General features: G+C 43.2%; 9 protein-coding genes across 9 annotated transcripts; 5 read left to right on the top strand and 4 right to left on the bottom strand.

The window, feature by feature from the left end:
* Window positions 1-74: 74 nt before the first annotated feature.
* On the bottom strand, window positions 75-855 carry PADG_05305 (mitochondrial inner membrane protease ATP23; the record flags this gene model as incomplete). Its single annotated transcript, XM_010762378.1, has 3 exons — window positions 75-239; window positions 297-556; window positions 624-855. 3 exons carry the CDS (start codon window positions 853-855, stop codon window positions 75-77), a joined length of 657 nt encoding a protein of 218 aa, XP_010760680.1.
* Window positions 856-1,234: 379 nt separating this feature from the next.
* On the top strand, window positions 1,235-2,922 carry PADG_05304 (glutamate 5-kinase; the record flags this gene model as incomplete). The annotated part of the gene is made up of 5 exons (XM_010762377.1): window positions 1,235-1,274; window positions 1,425-1,612; window positions 1,670-1,780; window positions 1,839-1,934; window positions 2,020-2,922. 5 exons carry the CDS (start codon window positions 1,235-1,237, stop codon window positions 2,920-2,922), a joined length of 1,338 nt encoding a protein of 445 aa, XP_010760679.1.
* Window positions 2,923-3,647: 725 nt separating this feature from the next.
* Window positions 3,648-4,694, bottom strand: PADG_05303 (uncharacterized protein; the record flags this gene model as incomplete). The annotated part of the gene is made up of 4 exons (XM_010762650.1): window positions 3,648-3,707; window positions 3,816-4,194; window positions 4,289-4,389; window positions 4,485-4,694. The coding sequence occupies 4 exons, from the start codon at window positions 4,692-4,694 to the stop codon at window positions 3,648-3,650; spliced, it is 750 nt and encodes a 249-aa protein (XP_010760952.1).
* Window positions 4,695-5,439: 745 nt separating this feature from the next.
* PADG_05302 (Signal recognition particle receptor subunit beta) lies at window positions 5,440-6,461 on the top strand (the record flags this gene model as incomplete). The annotated part of the gene is made up of 2 exons (XM_010762649.1): window positions 5,440-5,637; window positions 5,709-6,461. The coding sequence occupies 2 exons, from the start codon at window positions 5,440-5,442 to the stop codon at window positions 6,459-6,461; spliced, it is 951 nt and encodes a 316-aa protein (XP_010760951.1).
* A 424-nt stretch (window positions 6,462-6,885) lies between these two features.
* Window positions 6,886-8,720, bottom strand: PADG_05301 (cystathionine beta-synthase; the record flags this gene model as incomplete). The annotated part of the gene is made up of 4 exons (XM_010762376.1): window positions 6,886-7,515; window positions 7,581-8,257; window positions 8,338-8,372; window positions 8,461-8,720. The coding sequence occupies 4 exons, from the start codon at window positions 8,718-8,720 to the stop codon at window positions 6,886-6,888; spliced, it is 1,602 nt and encodes a 533-aa protein (XP_010760678.1).
* Window positions 8,721-9,291: 571 nt separating this feature from the next.
* PADG_05300 (uncharacterized protein) lies at window positions 9,292-10,429 on the bottom strand (the record flags this gene model as incomplete). Its single annotated transcript, XM_010762375.1, has 5 exons — window positions 9,292-9,372; window positions 9,516-9,694; window positions 9,858-9,960; window positions 10,053-10,274; window positions 10,358-10,429. The coding sequence occupies 5 exons, from the start codon at window positions 10,427-10,429 to the stop codon at window positions 9,292-9,294; spliced, it is 657 nt and encodes a 218-aa protein (XP_010760677.1).
* Window positions 10,430-13,278: 2,849 nt separating this feature from the next.
* On the top strand, window positions 13,279-15,114 carry PADG_05299 (uncharacterized protein; the record flags this gene model as incomplete). Its single annotated transcript, XM_010762374.1, has 4 exons — window positions 13,279-13,451; window positions 13,548-13,827; window positions 13,913-14,389; window positions 14,476-15,114. The coding sequence occupies 4 exons, from the start codon at window positions 13,279-13,281 to the stop codon at window positions 15,112-15,114; spliced, it is 1,569 nt and encodes a 522-aa protein (XP_010760676.1).
* A 1,040-nt stretch (window positions 15,115-16,154) lies between these two features.
* Window positions 16,155-16,976, top strand: PADG_05298 (uncharacterized protein; the record flags this gene model as incomplete). The annotated part of the gene is made up of 1 exon (XM_010762648.1): window positions 16,155-16,976. One exon carries the CDS (start codon window positions 16,155-16,157, stop codon window positions 16,974-16,976), a length of 822 nt encoding a protein of 273 aa, XP_010760950.1.
* Window positions 16,977-22,417: 5,441 nt separating this feature from the next.
* Window positions 22,418-25,080, top strand: PADG_05297 (uncharacterized protein; the record flags this gene model as incomplete). Its single annotated transcript, XM_010762373.1, has 6 exons — window positions 22,418-22,729; window positions 22,846-23,649; window positions 23,760-23,832; window positions 23,897-24,161; window positions 24,222-24,334; window positions 24,395-25,080. The coding sequence occupies 6 exons, from the start codon at window positions 22,418-22,420 to the stop codon at window positions 25,078-25,080; spliced, it is 2,253 nt and encodes a 750-aa protein (XP_010760675.1).
* Between the last annotated feature and the right edge of the window lie 488 nt (window positions 25,081-25,568).

Genomic DNA, 25,568 nt, shown 5'->3' with positions numbered 1-25,568 from the left:
CATCAAACGGACGGGTATCTCGGAAACAGCTGTCCCAAACCTCATCGACGACCTGCCTCGCCTGTTCCGCGTCCTTACAAGCCGGCCTGGCCATGACTGATAGCGCCGCCCGACGCCGCACACACTCTTGATGCTGCTGTGTTAACTTCCACTGGCCGCGCCGGAAGAACTCTCTTGCCCATCTGCACTCTCCGCTTAATGAACTTGCTCGGATCTAAATGTAGGACACGTTTAGACTCCTGTTGAATACACGTATATCCAAACGCAATATGGGAGAGGAAAGGAAATCGACAAACCTCCGCACAAGCCGCGTGTCTCAAATTATCTGTCCAATCCAACTTGAATCGCAAGTGGTCGTAGGCATGTATCATCTCATGCGCCATGGTGTCCTCTATGTGACCCTGGTCCTTCATAGCGTTGGCGCATATCCGTATGCCGTATTCTGGGTCAAACCCGCCGGCTTGTCTCTGTGTGCAGCGTCTGCAATGGATGTTGTAGCTAGATATATCCCCCCCTAGCTGCTTGATGTTGTCTTGCAGAAAGCGAATTATAGGGCCTACATTTAGAAAACGAGGTAAGCATCATATCTCCAAATACACAGTTGAGCGGCAGACACAACTCACTGTATTTTATAAGATAGTCGCGCTGGTCCTCACAGCGTTTACAATCGATTTCCTCGTTTCGAATGTCTCGCGCGAGTAGAAACTGTTCCCGTCCTTCGTCTGTCATCTTCCCCGTCAGGATCGAGAACATGTTCTTCATCTGCGTCCATATGTCGTCGCCTGGTGTGAAGCCGGTGTCTTTGGCTGGCCGCACTGTGCCCGAATTGGCGGCTGATGGTTTACTTTCCTCCATTGTTCAATAGTGATTTCAAATCTCCCTATATCCCTCTCTCCTCTGATCTCATGCAATCCGTCAAGTAAGGGATTATATGCAGCCCAATAAGAAGGATGAACTCGAAAAAGCGGTGTCAGCCGGCAGATCCATGCTCAAGGAAACGAAAGTCGAAGGCGGGACGAAAATCAAATAGTAACATGAAGGCGATTCGATATTCCCACGCCCTATGACGGAGCACCACGCTTCTCAGTAAATATTTAGGGGGGTGTTATATGTGTCTTGGACCGTGGATTCATTTTCGTGTTCCTCCTCTTCTCCTGGAAGAAGGCCTCACGAATGTGGGAGCCAGACTTCCGGGCAAGGAGAAAGCACTGGAGACGGCGACATCAACATCAACATGGGAGGTCAAAGGACTTTTACTATCGTTATTAAGCTGGGTAAGCGATTAGTTTAATTAATATTTTCGTCTTCGTCCTCTTCATATTATTTCCCTTTTATTTTATTATTATTATTATTATTATTATTATTATTATTATTATTTACCTTATCTACCAAAAGCTAATGTATTTCCATTCAAAAATATAAAGGGACGAGCTCCATCGTCTGTGAAGTTACACATGAACCCATCTTGTCCAATCTGACTCTCATCGTCGAGACGGCTGCAAAGCTTCGTAAGGATGGGCATCGAGTTATCCTCGTCTCATCGGGAGCTGTCGGGGTGGGCTTGCGGAGGATGGATGTTGACACTAGGCCGGCTCATCTCCCTCGAATACAGGTTTGAATCTGATGTTGCTATCTCTCCTATTTTATATGTGGCTAACCATAATTCTAGGCTTTGGCAGCAGTTGGACAGTGCAGACTAATGAGTCTATGGGATAGCTTGTTTGCACATCTGCGGCAGCCAGTTGCTCAGGTCCTATTGACGAGGAGTGACATTGCGGATGTGAGTGCGCTCGGTATTTATATGCATTGAATGGAAGCTAATAAGGAAATCGGTGCAGACAAACCAATACCGCAATGCGCAAAACACCCTAACTGAACTTTTGAATATGGGAGTGGTTCCGATTGTGAATGAAAATGATACGCTGGCGGTTTCGGTACGTAATCACACGATGAGTGATGAACTGAGTGTAGATAGTGTTATACGACAAGTGCTCCCAGATAACAAATCTAAATTTGTAGGAAATCAAATTTGGAGACAATGATACCCTATCTGCCATCACTGCTGCTATGGTTAGTGCGGACTATCTCTTCCTGATGACCGACGTTGACGGTTTGTACACATCCAATCCCCGCACCAACCCCGACGCACAGGTGATAGAGGTAGTATCCGACATATCCAACCTTGAAGTCGACGTATCTTCCGCAGGATCCTCTCTGGGCACTGGCGGGATGAGCACGAAGATAGTCGCAGCACGTCTAGCAACGAGTGCGGGCGTCACGACCATAATCACTCGCAGCTCACGGCCAGGAAATATCCGCGATATCATCAATTACCTCCAATCAAACCCGCACAACAACGCCACCTCTCCCTCTCCCACAATGAAAACTAGAGATGAAAAGTCCATCTCTCCACTGTCACCACCACCACCCGCACACACCCGCTTCCTCCCATCAACCTCCCCCATCCACTCGCGCTCCTTCTGGCTACTACACGGCCTCGCTCCTCATGGCACAATATACATTGACTCTGGCGCCTACAACGCCACACTGAACAAAGCCAGCTTACTCCCCGCTGGCGTAGTAGGTGTCGAAGGTCACTTCGGCCAACAAGAATCCGTACGGCTGGTCGTGGTTGAGCGACGTTCCACCTCTGCCTTGAACGGTGACTTCCCGCATCAGGGCGAGGAGCCGCGGGAAGTCGGACGGGCACTGGTTAACTATGGCAGCAATGAGATTGCGCGGATAAAGGGGCTACGGAGCACGCAAATTCAGTCTGTGCTGGGGTATGCGGATAGTGAGTATGTGGCGTTGAGGGAGAATATTGCGTTCTTTCAGACATCAGAGGCGTCGAGTCGGCCCAGTACTCCTGGGACGGATGAACGGTTTAGGCTTTTAAGTCGACCCCAGTCGCGGGCAGCTTGATTATGGCTTTGACCTGGGCTAAGTTTGCCTATTTTGCTGATTCTTTTCTATCCCTTTCAACATGCTGGAATGATTGGGAAGTTCTTGTAAAGCTCAACCCATGATTCCAGGAGGTGGGAGTGAAGATTTTTTTTGAGTTTTATGAGACATCATGATGCCAATGTGTCCATGCCTTTGTTTTCTTCTCCTCAGACCTACTAGATTTCCCATCTCTTTGTTATCAGAGGGGTTTTTGAGGGAATACTAAAAGTATTTAAAATAGAACACGGACAGCGATCGGCGTTCTTTTTGGGTTCAGTACATACGTCCTATCAATCTCCCGATCAGACCAACCGTCATATCTATGCATATTGGAGCTGATCTTGCTTTTTCTTTTTCTTTTCTTTTTTGAATAGCTTTTACTGGTATACAAATCAAGTCAGTCATACTGAAACTTGCTATTAACTCTTCTCTAACATGCCGTAAAGTACATCCATTCTTGCATATCTCGAAGTTACGATTCATCAGCATTTTAAACAATACGAAAAGAAAGAAAAAAATCGAGGATAAATTCATACTACACACCATATCTCGCCCTTTCAGCATGTTCCAAAGCAGTGCCAGTGCAATTGCAACCATCGACCGGACACCATGCCCGTTTTTAAATACCATAGCGCATAACCATAACAGACGCATCCATGCCACAAAAACTAGTAAGATAAAAGGTGGAGAGGCAGTTGTCGAAGTTAATCTTTCCACCTGTTCAAAAACTTCTGCATCTCTTCATCAACAGGCGCTGGAGCAGCCTGCACATTCCATCCAGAAAAGTGACATCAAGTCAGCAACAGCCAAACAGTCAAAACGAATACATGAAATGATAAACCACAAGCTTATAAAAGGAACGGTCAACCCACCGTATTCTCAATGCTCATCACCGTAAACGTAGGCAGAGCAGTTACGGTCGTCATGACAGTCGCTGGGGGCAGGTAAGAAGTTGCAATATTAAAGGAACTCGTGGGGTGCAAGGGTCCAGCGGTTTTGAGGGAGATTCTCGTCGGTGGCTGAACGGGCGGGGGCGCATACAAGATGGTACCCTGTTGTTCCTCGTAGGGTAAATTTGCTTGTCTTTTGCGCAGTTCGTTAAAGGTAGGAGGCCCGTGTGTGGTGGAGGATATGTCTTCTATGCCGACTAAGAGTTTTTGGTCGAAAGAGCCGGTCATGTCGGTGAGTGTGAAGCGCTGGGAGTTGACGGGTTGGGGGTCTTGAGGTATGTGTATTATCATTTGGAGGAAGCTGAGTTATTTTTGAGAATGGGTCAGTGTATCCGTTCTATTTCGGTTTGTTTTTTTATTCCTCGAGAGGTACATATTGGGAGGGTTATGTTTACTATGCGTTGGGCTCGTTTCCACCAATGTTGGCGGGGACTGGAACAGAGACGGAGTTTCCCTGGCCAAAAGATCTGCCTCTGGCTATGAACATAAAACAATCCTGTGGTATAAGAGGCATGCCAAAGTCAATATGGTAGTTTTAAGTATGAGAAAAGATAGCAATTGAGTTGACACGGTGAGAAACAGAACGCATACATAGGAATCTTCCCGGTTACCCCCGGCGCAGAGTTTAAGATCAAACAGAGTAGAGGCCAATGACTCCGTATCATTTCCCAAATGTCGCCATTCAACATTCAGGACACTTCCGCCTTTCAAGACAGATCCAGCTGGAGGCGCTGTGAACTCAATTGTGGCGGAGGCAGCGAGCACAAACTGCGTAAGTAGTAGAAGCTGTTGCTGTTTCATTGCGACCGGTTGTAGGTGTAACGAAAGAGGCACAGAGAATCGAAAAAAGAGAAAGAGAAAAGAGAAAAGAGAAAAGAGAAAGCAGCTCTGAGTACTTTGGAGTAACTAATGGAGAGATTCTAAAGTCTGAGATAGCGAATATGAATGGATACTGCCCGTCAAAGGCTGAGGGAGATCAATCCGGGAGTTTAACCCTGTTCTGCTACGTGGGGACGTGGTTCGTCTCTACCGTGTCTTGGGTTTGGGTCCAACAACCACTCATCACTCTGCATGAATAAACTGGAGTTAGTTTTACGCAAGAATCTCCAGATACATCTCTATACTCTGATGGAACAAAGGCCAGCAATTTCAAAAAGCAGAATCACTTTTTATTTTCGTAGTTAGAGTAAAGATCTGATATCCAACTAGTTCGTTCACTAGTTGCGGGTTAAAATAATATCATTTGTCCAACTTAAAATAAATCCATCCGGTAAATGAGTTAAAACAGAGCCCACTAATAACTTACTACACCAATACAAAAGATACCGAAAATTCACCGTCGAACGATTGGGTGGGTAACGTACTGAGGTGACAGAATTACCGGCGCTAGGCAATGTCACGGATCACGAGATCTGTGATTTCAACCTACCCCGGTTGCCAAATTGCCAACATGTTGAACGTCTCTCTCTCGAGATATATGTGCAAGTATATATAGATATAGATATATCCTTTTTTAGATTAATTCCGGGGTAGATGCAATCATACTATGGATTGGTCCCCCAGTGGAATAGCTACCACACTGCTCTCTGGGAAACCGGTCGTAATCCTCCTCACTGCCATCATTGCTTTCTCCCTCCCGTTTTTCCTACACTTCATCCTCTACAGATCCTCCCCTAAAAGTGCCTCAAGAGATTTCCTCCTCCTTGGGCCTAGTGGATCTGGGAAAACAGCATTGTGTTCACTCGTAAGTCCAGATCCCACGCTTGAAACAATTCTGCTATGCTGTGCTGGCATGAATTAACTACATAAATTTAGCTGGAACAACGGTCAACGTCTCAGTCTCAAAAGCCCCCGAGAGACACACACACTTCCCAAGTCTCCTCGTTTATCTCCGTAACTCTCCCCCCAACCGTGCATATTGGCTCCGACAAATACCGCTCAGTCAACGACCCATCATTCAAAGAAGCAGCCAGAAACCCAATTACCTACCGCCTTCGAGATACCCCGGGCCATGGCAAACTTCGCGCATCCCAGGGGATCGCATTGTTGGCATCCCTATCAAATCCCAAAAGAAAGGGTCCCGATGGGCTCTGCGGTGTAATTTTCATGCTCGATTCCGCAACCTTGTCCCAAAGCGATGAGTTTCTACGGGACGCAGCTACATACCTACACGACGTGCTCATGACGTTGCAAAACCGCGTGCACAGAAAATCACCACTATCGTCCAAGAAGGTTCCCCGAATTCCTGTCCTGGTCGCTGCTAATAAACAGGACATATTCACGGCCCTGCCACCAGGTTCCGTTAGAGCGAAGCTGGAATCTGAGATTGAGAAGATTCGTTGGTCGAGAAAAAAGGGATTGTTGGATGCTAGTGTGGATGTGTTGGCCGAAGAGGAACAAGGCATGCTGGGTGGTGATGAGGAGGGGGTGCCGTTTAGCTTCCAGATGCTGGAGGAGCAGATGGGGATTCAGGTTGATGTGATGGGGGGCGAGGTGTTGAGTGATGATGCCGGCAACCGTGGGAGTGGGATACGGCGCTGGGAGGAGTGGGTTGGGATGTGCTTATGATCTGTATGCATACGGCGTGCTGGTATATTTTAATATACACCGACAATCGATTATGAGGTGTCTTATTTACGAATAGTTTCCGACACATTCATTTACCGAGTGAATAGACGAATATACGGTGTGCAGTGTGTCCCTTGAGTCTTGGTCATTCGAAATATAATAGCCCCCTTAGATGCGGAGTATTTGGTGCTGAATCAAATAGAACTCTAATCCATCACCCATGCTGTGTGTATTTACACATTTTAACATCGTATCCCCAAGGGTAGTGGGGAAGGTATAAACATAATGTTGAAAAGAAAAAGGGAGACCGTTGAATCCAACCAAACTGGAAAATTTATCCATCAACCAGCAGTGAGCTGGAGAGACCAAAGGGAGAAGGGAGGGTGGGAAATAATATATATATATATATAAACCCTCTGAACAATCATGGATGCGTTTTTTTCCGGTGTAGCAACCAAGTCAACAAATCCACCTTGGTAGCCACAGCCACCGGCTTCATTTGTCCATTCTCTCCCTTCTCCGTAACCACCGCAGCGCTATTCCATTTGAAAAAACGATTCAGTTCGCTGAGAGGTGTATCTAGCGTGATTTCGACATATTTACGCCTCTTTCCCGCGTCCCATCCTGATCCATCCACAGAGTCCGGGTCAAGCTCTGGGGCAGCCCGCATGATGTCTCTGGGATTCGTGACTACCTCTGACAATTTCGAGAAGTTGAACATACAATCGGAGACGGGGCTGCTGCCCGTGGCCCTGCCACGAGACAGGCGACTGAGGAGATTTCCGAGAGTGACTAGACCTACCAAACGCCTTCCGGTAGGGGCTAGCACAGGTAATTGATCAAAGCCTTTATCTCTCATGATTTCGATGGCTGCCTCGCATGAGGAATTTGATAGGACAGTAGTCACTGGCTTTAATCTAAGGTCCTTGGCCTTGGCTCCCAAGAATGGATCCTTTGGCACCCGCGCTTGTAGTACATCTGGTGACCCAGGTTCTGTCTCTTGGGAAGTTGTGGGGAGCAAATCATTCGCGGCAAGCCAATCGTCATCCGCAAACTACCAAACATATTAGGCAGGTTACTTCTGCATAAACGTTCGAATGAACAGGAATGAAATAATACCTTGCTTAGATAGCTTCGAATACTATCCGGGAAAATAACAACAATAACATCATCTTCCGTAAAATTGTAGTCCTTGGCTGCCTTCGCAAGACCAGCAATCGCACTTCCACTGCTCCCGCCAACAAGAAGGCCCTCTTCAGCTATCAGCTGTCGAGCATACTGAAACGATTCTCTGTCACCCGTCTTATACCACTTGTCAACAACTCCATGATCCAGCACATCAGGGACGAAGTCATAGCCGATACCTTCAACCTTGTACGGCTCGTTCAGGTGCTCCTGATTTAATGATTCCGGCAAGGCGAGTGTTGACCCATAAGGATCTACCGCAATAACAGTGACGTTGGGATTATGCTTTTTAAGGCCACGGGCAACCCCAGTGATTGTGCCACCTGTCCCCGCCCCGGCAATCACAGCTTTTATATTGCCTGCAGTTTGCTCCCATATCTCTTCTGCTGTGCCGAACTCGTGCGCGAGAGGGTTATCTTCATTTCCATACTGGTCCAAGATATAGGCATTTGGTAGTTCCTTTTCTAATCGCTTTGCGACACCGATATGTGATTCTGGGGAGTCGGAGCTAGCCTCTGTGGGTGTTCTGATGATGGTGGCATTCAAAGCACGCAGGACGGAAACTTTCTCAGCGGACATCTTTTCTGGGAGCGCGATTATCGTTTTATAGCCTGCACGTCAATATGTGCATAGTTAGAAATTACAGTCCCATCAAGTAGCTATGTCGACGAGAAGTTAAGGGCTCTGTCACCTTTTACTGCTGCAACAAGAGCAAGCCCGATACCTCTGAATACGCCAATGGCGCCGGGGTCAGTAAAACCCCACTCCACTTCAATAACTAATACAACAAAGGGTGCACATATCTATGACCTACGTGTTTCCGCTTGTTGGCTCAATTAGGGTATCTCCTGGCTTTATCCTCCCCTTGCGTTCTGCCTCCTCAACCATGCGCAGTGCAATTCGGTCCTTCACACTGCCCCCGGCATTGAAATACTCCAACTTCGCATAGACGGTAGCCTTGATGCCCAGGCTTTGAGGCACTTTATTGAGGCGAACTAGAGGCGTATTGCCGATTTTCTGGGTGATCGATTCCATCACCACTGGGGGTGCAGCGGGGCTCGTTTTGGTAGACATTGCAGCAGGGGTGGGGGTGATAACGGGAAGAAGGTATTTAGTTAAACGAAAGGAAAAGTGAAAAAAAGGTGTTTTCAAAGACAAATACAACTGGAAGATAACTTATAGGTTGTACGTTTTTATATTTGTTTCTTCCAAGGTTCGGCTGGGTTTTGTCCCGCGGACCTTGCCCTGCCCTGCCCTGCCCTGTCTCTTTTTTTGCCTCCCCATGCAATGGTTGGCTGGAGCAAGGTCTAGCCCAACAAGCGCCGAAGCAACCCGCCCTGCGGAGATCTCTAACCTAGTCACAATCTAACTAATAGTCCATCCATGGATCTCTCGAGTACCTATGAGGAATCTGTAACACGCCGTCAGGTGATCGAGAGGTATTTGGATTTTGCTGTTCGATTCAACGTTCAACAATGGTTTCACGGGTGCGAAAAAAAGAACAGATGGGCTTTTTTTTTTGCAAACGTTGCTGATTGGAAGGGACAACTTTCTAATCATGAAAAACATGTGGGGTTGCAACAACTTTCCATCATACCGTGGAATAACAATATGCTAAATGTCAACATGCCGGGGTGAAAATAAGTTAACTAATTGACTGACTATATCTTTTCAAACGGACCCAGAGTCCCATCTGGACGTTAGTAAGACGTTTGGCCAGTGCAATCTGTCAACGAAGCCCAACAAAATCCCCAAGAAATTCATTACTGTGTGTTAGATACAGACCTGTTACAAATAGGATAGATCAGCAAACGATAGTGAGTCAATGGTTTCATGTAGAAAGACGAAGGCGGAATGATTAGTCCTTACCGTGTGAGTGAGCGCCTGACTCGTAGTTACACTTTTAACATTCGTCCTGGGAATAATTTCCTTGATGACTTTGGAACTTGCCTCGTAGGGACAGCCCAAGTCCTGATCCCCATGAACGCACATGATAGGGACATCAGCATTTGTACCAAGCTTCTGCAGGCGGTCTGTGAGGTCTAAAGCTTGTAATAAATTTGAACGCATCGCTCAATAGCAATGGCATCAGCCGTTGCAACAATGTTTTCAAGTCGGCGGAGTTGTGAACTCTGATATCGTCCGCTTGGATGATAGGACGAATAGCGAAGGCGAAAGAGCTTCATGGGTTATAATCAGCTCGTGATTTACGGAATCCTTCGAGCATCGAGTCCCACAATTCGCGCGATGGCGCAGTGGGATTTTCTGGAGTAGCCAGAGGAAATGGAAGCGCGGGGCCTACCCAGAAGAATCCCTACAATTGGCCAGTCCGGTGTCAACAAGTTCCTGGGCAGTTTGATGTTATATTAGTTAGTTACAGTTATAAACAGGTAAATGGTTTTTTACCATGCAGTTACTTCGAACGAATTCGCTGCGTTCGTAAGCTAAAAGTGTTTCTCCTGGTCCCATGCTTGCGGCAACAAAGATAAACGGTCCAATGTCAAGTTTCTCTAACAGATGGGCCGTGTCTTGCGCAAATACGTTATAGTCTATCTGTTCCATCCCCGGTTCGGGACCATTCCAGTCACTATTGCCGAAACCACGTCGGTCAGGGGCAATGCATCTATACTGTTGACTTTCGCAGGTCGAACATCAGCGAAGGCATTGGCCAGCCGTGGGTGGATACCAGCGCTGGCTTTTGTTTTTTCTACTTCTGTTTTGTTCGGCTGATAATCTCTATAGAAGAGCTGGGCTCCATCGAATGGACTCGTGAAGCGAGGCATGTTATGTGGAAATAAATGAAGAAGAGGTTCTATAACCTCTGAATTTGGTGTTGTATGGTAAATCGTTCGGCTCGGGATGGGAAGAGATGATATAAAAACCTGGGATCAGGCCAGCTTTTATTAACCATTCTGCAATAACGATAAGTTAATGCCCCCCGTTGACTCGCCAAATATGACAGGAAGCCCTGACGGGAGGGGGTGCCCATGTCGTATTCTGTTCAGATCAAAGAGAACGAAGGTTTAAGAGGTCTAAATGAGTCCTTATTGAAAGCCTTGGATCTGTAAGAGTGCGGAGCAGATGATGTCGAGAATACGATGTACCATATCGTTAAGGTGACCATCCTCCGACTTTTCAAAAGCCCGGGAATAACATTAAGATAGCAAGGTATGATGGCGGTCAATAAAGGGCAATGTGTTCTCAGCTGCCGTAGTTAACTAGTCAAGTAGTTAGTTTACTGATGACCTTCGTATGGACTTGAACTTGGCAATTGAGGATTAAAGATGCGGGGATATCTGTGATTGTTGTTGAAGGGCTCCTTTATACACATGCATCTAGAGTAACTATTAGTATCCAGTCGGGCTATCACAGTCTTATACGGACACTGTCTTTTCTTTGTCCATTGCATAAATTCATAAATTACATCAATGTTAGATTTGTTCTTTCTTTTTCATCTAGTTGTTTTCTCATCCATCCATGCATGCATGCATGCATCCATCCATCCACCACACCTAAGGGGCTTCTGGTGGAGTTTGTGATGAAACTTTGAGGTCCACAAAGTGCTTAGTTAGCCAATTCTTACCTAGATAAAAAGTTTACATCAAGCTGATGTGTTTGCTCATTGTGAAACAAAAGAGTGTGGAGCAATTATTCCGTCATTCTTGAATATGTTCCCAGGCCCCTTTCACACTGAATTATTAATAGAATTGACATCTCTTCCTCAAGATGTCACAAAAAGGGGGGAAAATAAATTCAAAACTGATAAGCTTCAAATAATGGCTGAAAAAGTCAAGTGTGCTGGGTTCAAGTCACTTAATGAATCATCAATGAATCATCAATGATTCAGGTTTTATTTTGAACATGCAATTTCCTTGACACAAACTGTGCTGCTAAAGGGGCTGGAAGTTGGTAAAATAGTAGTAGTAATAATAATAGCAACAACAACAACAACAACAATAATAATAATAAATAAATAAATAAATGAAATGAAATAAGTTAAAGGTCCCCATGGCAGTTCGCTTGTGAGGTTGTGATGGGATTGAGAAATAATCGTGTTTAGAAGTCCAGCTGTTGTGGTTGGATTTAGGGAGACTTGCTTTTAAATAGTTAGTTGTCGGAGCAAATAAGTTGTTACTGTCTGGGCTTGTGACTTGTAACTACGTTGCTACAGGCTTCAGCGCAATTGATTATTTCCTCAGTCAAACCCATGGATGTCATGGAGAACTGACGGAAGCTTTTTCTTATGTGATTTTCCTCTATATATCTACATCTCTCTTTCGTTGTGCGATTTTTCTCTTCGCTCTTTATATTATACTCTTTTACTTGTTGTGTGGTTGACCCTTCAATTATTGCTTATCTAGATAGGGTGCGCTTCTTATTCATTTTCTGACCAGCCTCGCCAATCCTGGAACTGAAGGTAGAACGTGGAAATTTCTCACATGCAAAGGTCTCTCGATTGCAGGTTTGCTTTACGGCAAGTCCTTAACTGCGGGCACCAATATTCCTTGCCAGAAGAAGTGCTTGGGTTAACGGTATGTTGTCTTTTTTGAACGGAGATAAAAAAGCTCGCACGTCTCTCGTTTTGAACAGAGAGGAATAAGGATTCCGTCCCAGAATGACGCTCCGATCTCCTTCTGCTTCGCGCTCTTTCGAGTGCCCCGAGAATCTTCCAGGTTGACCCCCAATTCGGATAGCTAAGTCCAGAGAAGCTGTGCCTTCGATTTTCTTGAACTCCGAAATGTGTTCATGGTTGTCTTGCTCGTAACGTTACTCTCCAATCTTGTTGTTGGCAACTTTCTTCGGGGACGGTAAGTTGAATTACCTGGAAGGAGCGCTGCTTGTACTGGTTTACTTCATCTTCGTGGTGACATCTTGGTCCTATCCGAATCCTCACGACGGGACGAACAAACATTCAGGTCCCGGAAGGGGTACAACACTGACAGCGGGGAATGTACCGACCCGCCCATATTGGCTATTTTCCTATGTTTTGAAAGTCGCATTTCATCTTGCATTTGGCGCTGTTTGACATTTTTGATCTTTTTTGCTCTCTAACAGCTTGGGGAAACATTGCTAGTCCAGCAACTGTGACTTGGTTCTCTTCCCTTGACTCTGAAAACTTTTTGAGCGTCTTCAGCTCACAGCATATTATAGGGGAAATTTTGATTTTTCTTTTCATCATAATTAGCCCAAACAGTTACAACCAACGAAATTCCCAATGACATCACCCAACACTTGACCAGGCACTTAGTTAACTAGTTAGTTAACTAAATTAGTTATTTGTAAAAAGGCGGAATAGAGAAGCTATGGGGGTTGACAGCGTCTTGTCTTGATTAAAGGCAACCCAATTGTATGTACATTCAGAGAGAGAGAGAGAGAGAGAGAGAGAGAGAGAGTGTGTGTGTGTGTGTGTGTGTGTGTATGTGTTCTCGTACCAAATACAGAATAGCCATGGCCCTATTTTGTTATTGTTAAATTGAAATTTTGTTAAATGAAGGTTAAAGTTCCATTGAACGAACTGTGTCCATTAGCTTCATCCATCTCGTCTGCTTAGTTAATCAATAATACGCCAACCCTTATTTCCAATGCATTAACTAATTAATAAACTTCACAACAGTACAGTGGAACGACGACCATGGAAATCAACCAAACATCACTGCAGGAGAAGGTTACAAATGCATTCAGGGAACGAAGTATTCCTGTTAAACGTGATGAGATTGCTGCGGCTCTAACAGATGCCGAGTCTTGCAAATGGATAGAAAGTCATCTTGGCCCAGATAACCTGTTGTCGAAGGAGGAATCTACCTTGTAAGGGAATCGACATCTGTCCGCGGTGGTTTTCCCCAGCAAACAACTGGATTCTTTAACTAGACCGTATTAATTAATTTCTTCGTTGTTTGTTAGGTATGCGAAATTAGAAGCGACTGGGTCCCTCAAGGGTATCCTACAAGGTCAAGAAATTTCCTCGACAAGACCGTTCCTCGACGATGAAATTCGTGACGCGATTGGATCTCTCAGGGCGTCCACAGCAGCCATTGAGAACCAAACAGAGACATTGAAACTGCAGTGCAAGGAACTTAAATCCCAGATTCGAAATGCAAATCAGTCACGCCAACGGGAATCAAGAGCATGGGGACAATTGAATAAGAAACATGCGCTGGAGAGGCAGCAAACCGATGTTACTGTATTACACCCAGCTCCGCTCCGCTCTCTTTTGCATGCTTTTCTTATCGAAGTTTACGTGTACAAAATGGTTGATATTTTCGTAGGTTGAAGATCTCACCCACGAATTTGAGACGTCTCTCGGCGCTGTGCAAGCTTTGTTGTCCACTGAGTCTAGTACCTTACTCCCCATGTTAGCAGGCAAACTGAAGGATGACGACCGATCCATGCTAGGGTTGGAAAGGATTGCATCCACCGTTCAAATAGATGGAGATGACAAGGAACTTAGTACGCGAGCTACCCAACTCACTGCAAAACTTGCTGGATATCTTGCAGAGGAAGTTCGCTCCCGGTTGGATCGACTCTACCTTGAAGCTGTCCATAACGGCGCTTCCGGGGCGGATCAGGATGAAGACAAGAACACCCCGTTGGCAACTCTTCAAGAGGAGATCAACTCGTTATACTCTGAGATTGAGATTCTCGCAGAGATGACCACTCAGCAACAATTCAAGGTTCCGATACTTCGGGCTCTTCAGAGTCGCAGCACGGAAACTCGGTCGACTTCTCAACAGCAATTGGAACAGGTTCGTACCCTGGTGTATCATCATCCCTCTTTTAACGTCTCCTCCAGGCGCAGCGAATTTAATGTTAAAAGCGAATCTCAAAACAGATTTTGGATACAATAATTCAGTTAACCCAATCTGCGGAAAGAATAACTGAAAGACTGATTAAACGACAATCCCATCGGATAGCTATAAATTATCTGTCTACCAAATACACATACGAACAAAATAAGAAACAATCGGAGCAGCAGACAAGTAAAAGCACCACAGCACAAAAACAAATATCCCGACTATCATATGCACCTTCGACACCCGGAAATACGGAGCGAAAGAGCTCCATCTCCCTCCCTCTTGACCATGGCTCGAAAGCCCTAGAACAGCTTCTGCGTCGACTCGGGATTTCCATTGTTGATCTTGTGGAAAGTGGATTAGCTGAAGACGCATCAGCATCACTTGATGAGAAAAAGCAGCACATGCTGGAGATGCTTCAGAATCTACAATCTACCGCGGAGTCGCCGCTCTCTGTGCATTTGGGGCCAGCTGAACAAGCCGCACAGCTACTGCATTCGGCTCTCTATGCAGATTCAAAATTCGAGGTTTCTATGGCTGATGATGCGCCGGAGCAGAGAATCAGTTCTTTGGAGTGCCAGATTGAAACCCTCCGCAAGGGAATTGATGGTCTTAATGTTGATATCTTGCATGGAGAAGACAAGGCGCAGAAGAAGTTTATGGAGAGGTGGGGATGAGCTATGTTATTGTTCAAAGCCATTGATGGAATTTGTTTCTCATTTGTGCCTTTCACTTTTTGATTGGGTCGTTTTGGTCTTCCCGCTAATAGAGCTGGTCCAAACCAGTTACTTACGGAAGGGTGAGGAGCCCATGGGCTTTCAAACTCCTCTCAGATGAATTGGTGTTTAAATGCCAGTCCAATAATATCTAAAGTATTACAATGGCACAAAATTTTTCTTTTACGGTTGTATCCATGAATGTTGAGGCTACCAGACCCTGGTTAGGAAATCATGTGACCTTGGTTATTTCCCAAAAGTCTCCTTGTGGATTTTAAACGAGAAGAAATTGACATCAGAAAATCAAGTACTAAGTAGAACAGCCGTCAATGGGGGACTTTCAAAAGAAAAAGAATAGGAGAATGCCTAGTATGTAGTTCCTCATCGTTTCTATCTTTTGGAATCTTATCTCTCAGCTTCCTGCTTTCTAGTTTTGCTCTGACAGTTGCTCTTCACAGTCCTGCCTTGAAATGCAGTGAAGCTGCTGTTTTCATCACTGCTAAACAAAAAATCCCTTCCTCTCTGTTTCTCTTTTTTCGTTTGAAGACTTACTATCTCCAGGATTTGAGCTGCCCGTCTCGGTGTTCAGTTGTCCCTTTCTCGCTTTGTTATGGACACAATCCCAACTTTTGTTTGTGGGAGACTTGGAAAGATTTAATACTTTCTCGCCGCCTTTGATTTAACGCAATTTGCCAAATTTGTTCACTGGTGAATAAGGTATCTCGGATTGGATATATAGGACCGTTTGATCAATCTGATCACCAATTCGACATTTTAGTCCTCATTTATTGCCATCGGAAGACGTGTCTGTCACAATATTTTAACGATACCTTGCCACGAACAATGCAAGCTCTAGTACACAGAGGGCACCTTCAACTAATAGCTGAATTCAAATACCTGTCACTGTTTATTTGTGAATACCTTACCTGGCAAGGGAATAAATGCAACAACCCACGCACTTCCCATGCTAAAGCCTCAAATGGATGGAAAGCAACCTCAGAATGAGCAGACGAAACCAGGAACAAAAAGAGGACATGACAGGCGATTTGTCAACACCTTTGCGCCAGCTCTCTCTTACTCCAAGCCCGCTTCCTCAGCAATGTACTGCTGTGGATGATGTTAAACTATCTCGTGATGCGGAAGTATTCAACCTTTCCGCTGAATCAGCCTTGAAGGTACTGTGCGCACGCGTGGACAGACTTGCCAAATCTACCGGTGATGTCCCCTCATCGACACCCGTTGGGGAATTCATTCCCCCGGACGAAAGCTGTATCAACTCTCCTACGGGGAAAAACAGCAGCAGCAGCAGCAGCAGCAACAACAACAACAACAACAACAACAACACCATCATCATCAACAACAAAAACAACAACAACCTCCAGGCATATGCCAACGCGGAGACCGGCAGAGAACAGCGTGAAATCGATTCACCAAGGATATTGATAAAGAGCTTTTACAGCAAGCAGATTTCCTCACTAACCCTGGAAGAGTATCTTCTCCGACTTCACCGTTACTGCCCGATGTCAACAGCAGTATATTTGGCGACGAGCCATTACATTATATATATGGCAACAGTGGAGAAAATCATCTACGTGACGCCTCGTAACATGCATCGTCTCATTTTAGGGGGGCTTCGGGTGGCATCAAAAATGATGGAGGATCTTTGTTATCGACACAGGCGGTTTGCTAAGGTTGGGGGAGTGACGGAACGTGAGCTGGCTAGGCTTGAGATTAACTTTTGCTTCTTGATGGATTATGACTTGAAAGTCGACGTTGAGATGATGTTTCGTGAAATCGAGGCATATCGGGAGGGGGCAAGATAGGATTTTTATTTCTACCGTTTTCGGGCAACACCTGTGGGGTGGATGTTTTCGGGAGAACTTTTGGTTGTTGAATTCTTGAACGGATTTGCTCTAAAATATAGATCATGGATGTCGGATATACTGAGTTGAGTCGGATATTTAAGTTTTTCTTCTTTTTTCTCTTCTCTTTTCTTTTTTTTTTATGGCTCTCTTCCATGGATTTTGCGGTATGGCACCTCCTTTTTACATTCGTGAGCCACAGCTTCTGTTTTCATTTGAACATTTTTGGCAGACTTTCTCTCTCATGTATGTATTGCGCTGTAACTACATAACCCCAGGGCTTCTCCAATCATACAAAAGATTGGATTTCAGCCTCATATGTATAGCTCTCCTAGACCGTTCAGTTGAACATATTTTAAAAAAGTTGAACGCGATTTGAAATCTCGGCCAGGAAACCTTCCGGGTGTGAATTTAAGATGTAAACCATGACACTCCAACATTAAAACTACATATACTAGTCATTCTCACACTTACTCATCTCTATATGCTCTTGATGATAACTAGTGATTTTATCATGTTCTGAGACCTTTACCTATAACTAACCGTAATCCTACCCCCTAATCTACTCCTACCAACTGGTGCTGTGGGTGGTGAGGTTGAATAAAGATATATAATAGGAATACAGTGTGCAGAAGTTATAAAGCGCTATGCCCTAACCCTCATGATATACTCAGGCTCTGCCTTCGTACGATCGAAGCAGCGCTATCGGAGCGGCGCTATCAAGGCAGCGTTCCCACATTATTCGTGTAACTACTATCGAGGCGGTGCCACAATCATCCTCATATAAAGCCCCTTACTACTGAAGCTCTGCCCTTTATAGAGGAAGCCAAATCCCTATCAATTCTCAATAAAAGTGCAAGAAAATTTATTGAAGAGGAAAGACTTGAACTCACAAGAAAGGTTATTTAAATGATATATAAAACTTAACTTATGAATAAATTTCATGACTAATCTGTAAAATATAACTAGTTAACTAACATGTAAGTTAACTATTAACTAACTAGTTTAGTTAGACTTATATAAAGATTGACTTAATCTGAAGAATAAGCTGTTCAAAAAATTTCAAATTTAATAAAATAGGATTTACTCTTATAGCTGATATTTAAAAGAAATATAACTAATCATTTATTTTTACAAAAACACTCTATAAGCTCTTTCTTATAGATTAATAGAAACATAATTTTAAATTAATTAAATTTTATTCAAAGCATTATGTTATGACGCAGTTGCTGGTAAAATGAATTAAGATTAATTCACTTTAACCTCAATTATATTCAGTTGTCTCAAATTGATCTGCTTCAATTCTTATTCAAGCTGCTCATTCATTTCAATATTTTAATTCTCAGTTTAGTATTCTTATTGCAGCTATCTAGTTAGATAGATGAATTAAAGCTTTTATTTTATTTATATCTTGATTCTAATTTGAGTCATAACACATTAAAGTGATTATTTCAAATATTATAATCATAATTAAATAAAATATAAAAATACATATAATTATTTAAAAAATATAATAACTATATACAAACTCAGATTTAAGATATTTATGACTTTAATAAAATTAATATTTTATTTAATAAAACTATAAAGAATTAAAAATTATTATCATTATTAATTTTCTTATACTTGTTGAGTCAATGACTCTAACAAGTTCATGAATATAAAGTTGATTATATAGCATAAGTTGATAAAATATACTTCATCACTAAGTAATGGATACTACTAAGTGATTAATTCTCTTCAAAAATTGTCAAATATTCAACTCAACTATCTTTAACATATTATTTCTTTATTATTTTCTTCAAAATACTTTTATCTTAAAGATCTTATATATAGTTGATTATTTCTGCATGTAAATTTAAAAAAATATATTAAAGATAAAAGCTTTAAAGATATATAAGATTTCTAAATCTATTCTATACAAATGACCTATTGATATCAAATTATGCTTAGAAACATATATAAATAATCATAAATTAATAAAGATTGAAAAAAAAAATTAATTTTAAATAACTATTAAATATAGATAAGTAAAGTTTTTTAATTTAATTAAAATTTCTATTCAAAATAGAATAGATTTTATATTAAATATATATTCTTGATTTTATTATTTTTTTTGAAGTTAAATAAGGATCTTGATTTGTTATGTATTATTTTTAACTATATATACTCTAATTACTGTATATTCTATTAATAAATTAAGTAGAATAATTTAAAAGTTATATAATATTAATTAAAAATGACATATAAAACTATTTAAAAATATAAATTTCATAAAAATAATATTTTAAAATTTATTAAAACTGATTTTATAATAAGATTTTATATAATTTTAAAGTTATTACTGTAGTTAAGTATAATGAAAAATTATATATAATTCAGAAAATTATAAAATTATGAATATTAATTATACAGAATCAAAAGTATTTTATTTTATCAGTATTAGTTATAAGTAGTCAAATAACTAACTAGTTAACTAGTTAATGTAATTCCACACTGAGCGAGACACCCTAGTGAGTGAGATACTAAAACCACCGTATCCTAACTAACTAGATTTTAACCTGAAATATCTACACCCACCTCCCCCTAATTAAAGTAAATTAAATTACACTAGATTGAAGGCATCTTGTTCTTTTATGGCCAGGTAAATTGCAGTTGCTGCACTGCTGTGGTGCTTCTGAGAATGGCCTAGGCCCTAGAGACTGCAGGCTCAGAAGGTTGAATGATAGACTGTTCAACAGGTGCAGCAGGTGGAATAATAAGATCCTGAGCTTCCTGCCTAGTGAGACCCCCTGCATGTTGAATCTGATGTCTAGATCTAGTCTGCTTTTGCTTCTCTATCTCATTCGTGTTGAATATATCCTGGTATTGCTTCTTTAGAATAGTGGTGCTGACCATTCCATGTTCACAGGCCTTGATAATTTGATCAAAGCCTTTTATAAAGCCTTGAGGCTGACCTTTCACTAAGTATTTGATCTTATTTGCCTGCTGGTGTAATTGCCAGGAATTACTAGGTGTTTGAAGCACTCAGGACGTGGTTGAATTGCTAGAGCTGCTGCGTAGGGGGGTAGGGGTCCAGAGTTGAATATCCAGCTACTGGAGAATGTAGTCAGGTTGAAAGAGCACTATTCCAGTAGCTTTGAAGCCATTTTGAATAGTCTGCAGTTTGAAGGCTTCAGCGTGCACTGCAGGATAAGTCTCTAAGAAATCTGCCTTCTGAATAGCATTAAATCCTAGCCGCATTCACTGTTGAACTAGACCCCCATATGCTCACTTTAAGACTGCAAAAACACTCACGTCTAGTGGCTGTAAGAGATGTGATGAGTGAGATGGCATGCAAAGACATATAATAGCATTATCCTTGCAGATTTGATCAAATTCTGGGGTAAGATGACTGCCGTGCCCGTCCAGAATAAGAGGACTATAGGTGCCAACCCTGCGTGGATTTGCAGCAGGAATAAACAGCCTAGTAAGCTATTTGACTCCTATCTCATCTGTAGTCCAACCATTAGGGCTAAATCAAGTCTCCAGCCGTCTGGGAGCCTGTCAAACAAGCCTTCCTGTAGGATCTGCCCTTTGAGAATGATGTATGGGGATAGGGCCCATCCTGACGCATTGACTGCCTCAATCACAGTCACTCATTCACAATTCCCAGGCTGTAGAAGCTTTGCCCAGCCATAGCACTCAGCACTGGTGATGACCTTAGTAGTGGCACAGAGCCCCATGGCAAAGTCAGTCTCATCAAAGTTGTATATATCCTCTGACAGAATCCCATGCTCAGCAATTGTAGCCTCCAAGGTCTTAAACCAATCCTGTATAACCCTGATATCTTCACATTTGGCTTGTTCATGATTACAGTGTCTGGAATACCAGCTTTGAAGCTCTGTACAGCATTTAATCAGTCTTGAAATCCAGTTCTTGCTGACCCAGGGGGGAGAGGTGGTGGAGGTGATGGAATTCTGTAAGGTAAGAAGATAATTAGCCATATCCTCAACAAATGCCAGCTGGGGGGGGAAATCCTCATTTAACATGGTCCAGCACCCATTCAACTAGCCTATCCTCTTCAGTCTGAGTCAATTTATGTGAATTTGAGTGTAAATTCACCCATGCAGGTCTGCCACTCAGTTGATGACCAAGAGTAGAAGATGAAACATTAAATAGGTGTGCAGCTTCACGAATTGAGAGTTTTTTATTATTTTGAATAGATTTTATCGCGAGTTCAAGCCTCCCCTCTCTCTCAATAGAATTTGAAGAAATTTTATTGCGAATTGGTGGCATAATTGCGTGTTGAAGTGGAAGGGTAGTTAAATTAGATGATATTTTGAAATGGTGTCTCGCTCGCTGGGGTGTCTCGCTCGGTGTGGAATTACGTTAGTTAAACTAACTAACCAGTTAGTTAAAATCAAAAATCTTATAAAACAAAAGCTTGGAAGTTTATTCCAAAGTCTAGTGAAAGACTTAAATTATTATTAAATTATCAAGATCTGCAAAATACAGAATGATCAATATCACTATTATAAGAAAGTGATACCAGGATATATTTACTATGAATGAGAAAGAGAAGTAAAAGTGCAAGAGATCTAGTCACAGAATTCGATGCGTGAAGAAGGATTAATCAGAGAGGATGCTGCTCAGCTTGTTTTCTCATCTGTTAAGCTTGTTGAATGATTGACATTTTGTCATTCATTCAATCCTTTGTGCTGCCAGCAGCAGAGCACACTCAGTGTCACAAAGATGCAGCAATTGCGGCACAATTGAACATACAAGGCTAAGATGTTCTCAACCCAGTGTAATTTAATTTAATTTAATTAGTTGCTGCTGAGTGTAGATATTTCAGATTAAAATCCATAAAATATGCTGTTCCGGAATTGTGACTCGCTCAGTGAGATAGTTAGATGCTCGCTGCTCGGTGGAGAATTACGATAGAAATATGCTTGCGAAAAACAGTGTTTGATGCCAGCAGACAGAAATTAATCAAGAATTGATTTATTCAAGTTATAAAACGATTTAAAGCAATATACATTGATTACAATTCTTATTTTATTTCTTATAGGTTTTGTAGATATTAAATATTCAGTTAATCTAAGCCCTTCAACCACTTGAAAGATGGGGGTTGCGCAATACAAGTCCATCTCAACCAGCCTCGTAATTCATATTTTTAATTCCAGCCTCAAATTTCTCCGGGACCGCAGCCCGTACCTACAACAGGAGAATAACTCTCCCTCTCCAATAATCAAACCATATCTTTCATATTATATCTCCTTTTCCTTTCTATTTCTTTATGTGAATGGCGAGATGATCCTCATTCTCAACTGAAGTACAGAACAGCCCGTCATTCCACTCCACGTCGCATTTCTCCCTCCTCCGCTCTCCCTACCGTAGGCCACTTGAAAGAATGAGCCATGCACTCCTCATCATCATCTCGCGACGCTCAAAGCTTCATAGATAGAAACTCCAGCTCCACGTCTCTTGCGACCGGAAAGGCGTCAGCTGCCCCACCGAAACTCTCGACTCGAGAAAATGACCTCGAATTAAAGGACATCAGGCCAAGCGATGCCAACGGCGGCACTACCCACCCAAACCCATCCATCCCTGTTGAGGAGGATATCATGCAACTGGCCAGGCTGGGAGAAATCGGGACAATACAAAAGTTATTCGAAAAGGGAAAATACGATGCCAAATATAAAGATGAAGAGGGTATTACACCGTTGCATGTGAGTGCATATACTGACGCCATTGTCTGGTTTTTTGGTTAAGGTCATTGGAAACTGTTTACTGGAACGGCTATCGGAGGCTAACATTTTCAATTTAAACGTCTGATTTCCTCTAGTGGGCCGCAATAAACAATCAGTATGCCCTTTGCAAGTTCTTGCTCGACTCCGGCGCCGAGGTGGATGCGAAAGGGGGTGAGTCCGTAGCTACAGCAGCTATGTGGGCAGCTCAGCGCTGCCACTATTACATCGTGAACCTACTTCTGCAGCATGGCGCAGATCCTCTATTGACCGATATCCAAGGGTATAATATATTACATCTTGCTGCCATCGACGGGAATGCGTTTCTCCTCGTCCTCCTCCTACACCAAGAAATCCCAGTGGACGTGACAGATCCTCAAGGCCATACCGGCCTGATGTGGGCAGCGTACAAGGGCTTTCCGGCATGCGTGGATCTCTTTCTACGATGGGGAGCTAATGTGAACGCTGTGGACGAAGGGGGATTGTCACCATTGCACTGGGCATTGGTGAAAGGTTCCCCGGCTTGCGTTCAAAAGATTATCGAGTACGGGTCGGATCGATTTGCAAAGACAAGAGACGGCAAGACGCCAGCAGTAGTGGCAGATGAAATGAAGACGACGAACGTGTGGCATCGGGCTCTAAATGAATGTGGTTATGATCGGGAGGGGAATCTTAGAGCTCTACCATTCGGTCTAACCAACTTTATACGGACGAAGCAGTTCACGTCGAAATTTTTCTTCTTCTGGCCCTTTTTTGTTATCCTTTTGTCTATTTTCACTCTCAGCAATATGGTGATATATGTTGCTGTTCCCACCACCATCGTGATTGTTCTTGGCATGCAGTGGATTGCACAGCAGGTTGCTAATCTGGGACCTCCGGAGTACAGGGTGTTGCAACGAACGGTAGGTTTATTCCTGGCGCAAAACGCCCATAAATCAGTTTAATTTGTCTCATGCCGTACTGATTGGGCCCGGACTATATATTCGATGCTAACGCGATCCCTCTATATTAGCCGTTCTTAGCAGGCGTATTTGCTGGATCACTATTTTGGGTGGGCGTCCGCTGGCTGGTCAAGGTCCTCCCAAGTAAGTAAGACCCAAACCAATTTTTTGGAAAGGATTTGAGCTTGTGGCTAATACTTCGCAATAGATACATACTCTTCCCATCCGATTTTGAACTTTTTCTTTGCGATATTTGTCTGCTTGACAGCATATTTTTATGGCATTTCCATGCTCGAGGATCCGGGCTATGTCCCTAAACTTGGAAGCAGGAACCAACAGAGGAACACTATAACAGACCTATTTGAGCTCTGGAAGTTTGACGAAGACAACTTTTGTGTATACTGTATGATTAGAAAGCCTCTACGGAGTAAACATTGTAGGCGTTGCAAGCGTTGCGTATCAAAGCATGACCAGTAAGTCCTATAATTCAAAAGTTTTCATCAGATTAAAGCAACTGATTGGAAAACTTTTAGCCATTGCCCGTGGATCGACAATTGTGTTGGCGCAAATAACCTGCGCCATTTTCTTTTGTATATCTTCAGCATGGAAATTGGCATTATCATATTTATACAACTAGTACTGGCACGTAAGTCTAATATTTAGGAGCACAGAACATGGGAATCAATAAATACTTACAAAAGTCCAGATATCGACTCCATTCCCGCCCCATCCAACGCCGAATGTAACATCCTTTCCTCATTTCTGTGTAGCATCGTCACTCGAGATACTTTTACCATTGTCCTCACGTTATGGATTGGCCTGCAGCTGATATGGGTTACCATGCTCTGTCTTGTCCAGCTAGTCCAGATCTCCCGGAACCAGACCACGTATGAAAATATGCGGGGCCACACCCTAAACTATGCCAGCCCAGCGTCGCAAGCCATAGCATCCGCCATTACAACAGGAACCACTTCTGTAGATATGAGAGGCCTTTCTGCTACTGGTCAAGGACCGAACCCGGCAATGCTACCTACGACAACACCACCACATCGCCGGGCCCCTCTCCACCGGCATAGCCACGGTTGTTTAGCACAATGGAAAAAGCTGCTGGGGCTGGATACCTTCGTGGTCACTGCTCAGGATGGACTGGAGCGGCGTGGTGGGGGTCGGAATAGAAATCCGTTCTCCCGCGGTATTGTTACGAATTGCAAAGACTTTTGGTGCGACAGTGCGTCGTATTTTGGCAAGAGAGATACAGGGAGCGCGATGTTGGATGGCGAGGTTGTAAATTATAATAGCATGTTCGATATGCCGCTCATGACGAGCTCAAGGAGGAATCGGACCGGGTCCGGTATGGTGTATAGGAGTATTGCAGGGGGCGATGCTGTCTAGGCAGCCTTTGATGTCAACTGTTTGTTTAATGAATACCTAAGTTCGTCAACTACTTCATTACTTATTCTCCTTTGTATAACGCCTTTTTTCTTTTTTCTTTTTTCTTTTTTCTTTTTTTTTTCTTTCCCCCCCCCCAAGTTGTAAGTCATAACATGCATATATATAGAGATAGATAGATTGATATATCTCACCCTTTCTTTTCTATTTTGGTCTTTTGGGATGCTGGAGGATATGTGTAAATCTATATTTCTTTTGCTCGTTTGCTCGTGCATGGGCTCTCCTCTGTCCCTTCTTGATGCATGACGGGAAATTATCGTAAGAAAATGGGGGGCCCCGGCTGTGGGGGGCTCAATCTTCAAGTGTGGTCATGTTTGAAAAGCAAACGGAAACCCTCGCATGAATACGGTGTAAGTGACAAATGAGACCTCCGTTGTAGTTATATTACCACGGCTGGCCAAGGAACGGAGGACTGTACCTGTCTAACTAAG

This window comes from Paracoccidioides brasiliensis (genome assembly GCF_000150735.1).
Source record: "Paracoccidioides brasiliensis Pb18 unplaced genomic scaffold supercont2.6, whole genome shotgun sequence".
In the NCBI taxonomy this organism is placed as follows: Eukaryota; Fungi; Ascomycota; class Eurotiomycetes; order Onygenales; family Ajellomycetaceae; genus Paracoccidioides; species Paracoccidioides brasiliensis.
This window is presented reverse-complemented; position numbering and strand designations above follow the sequence as displayed.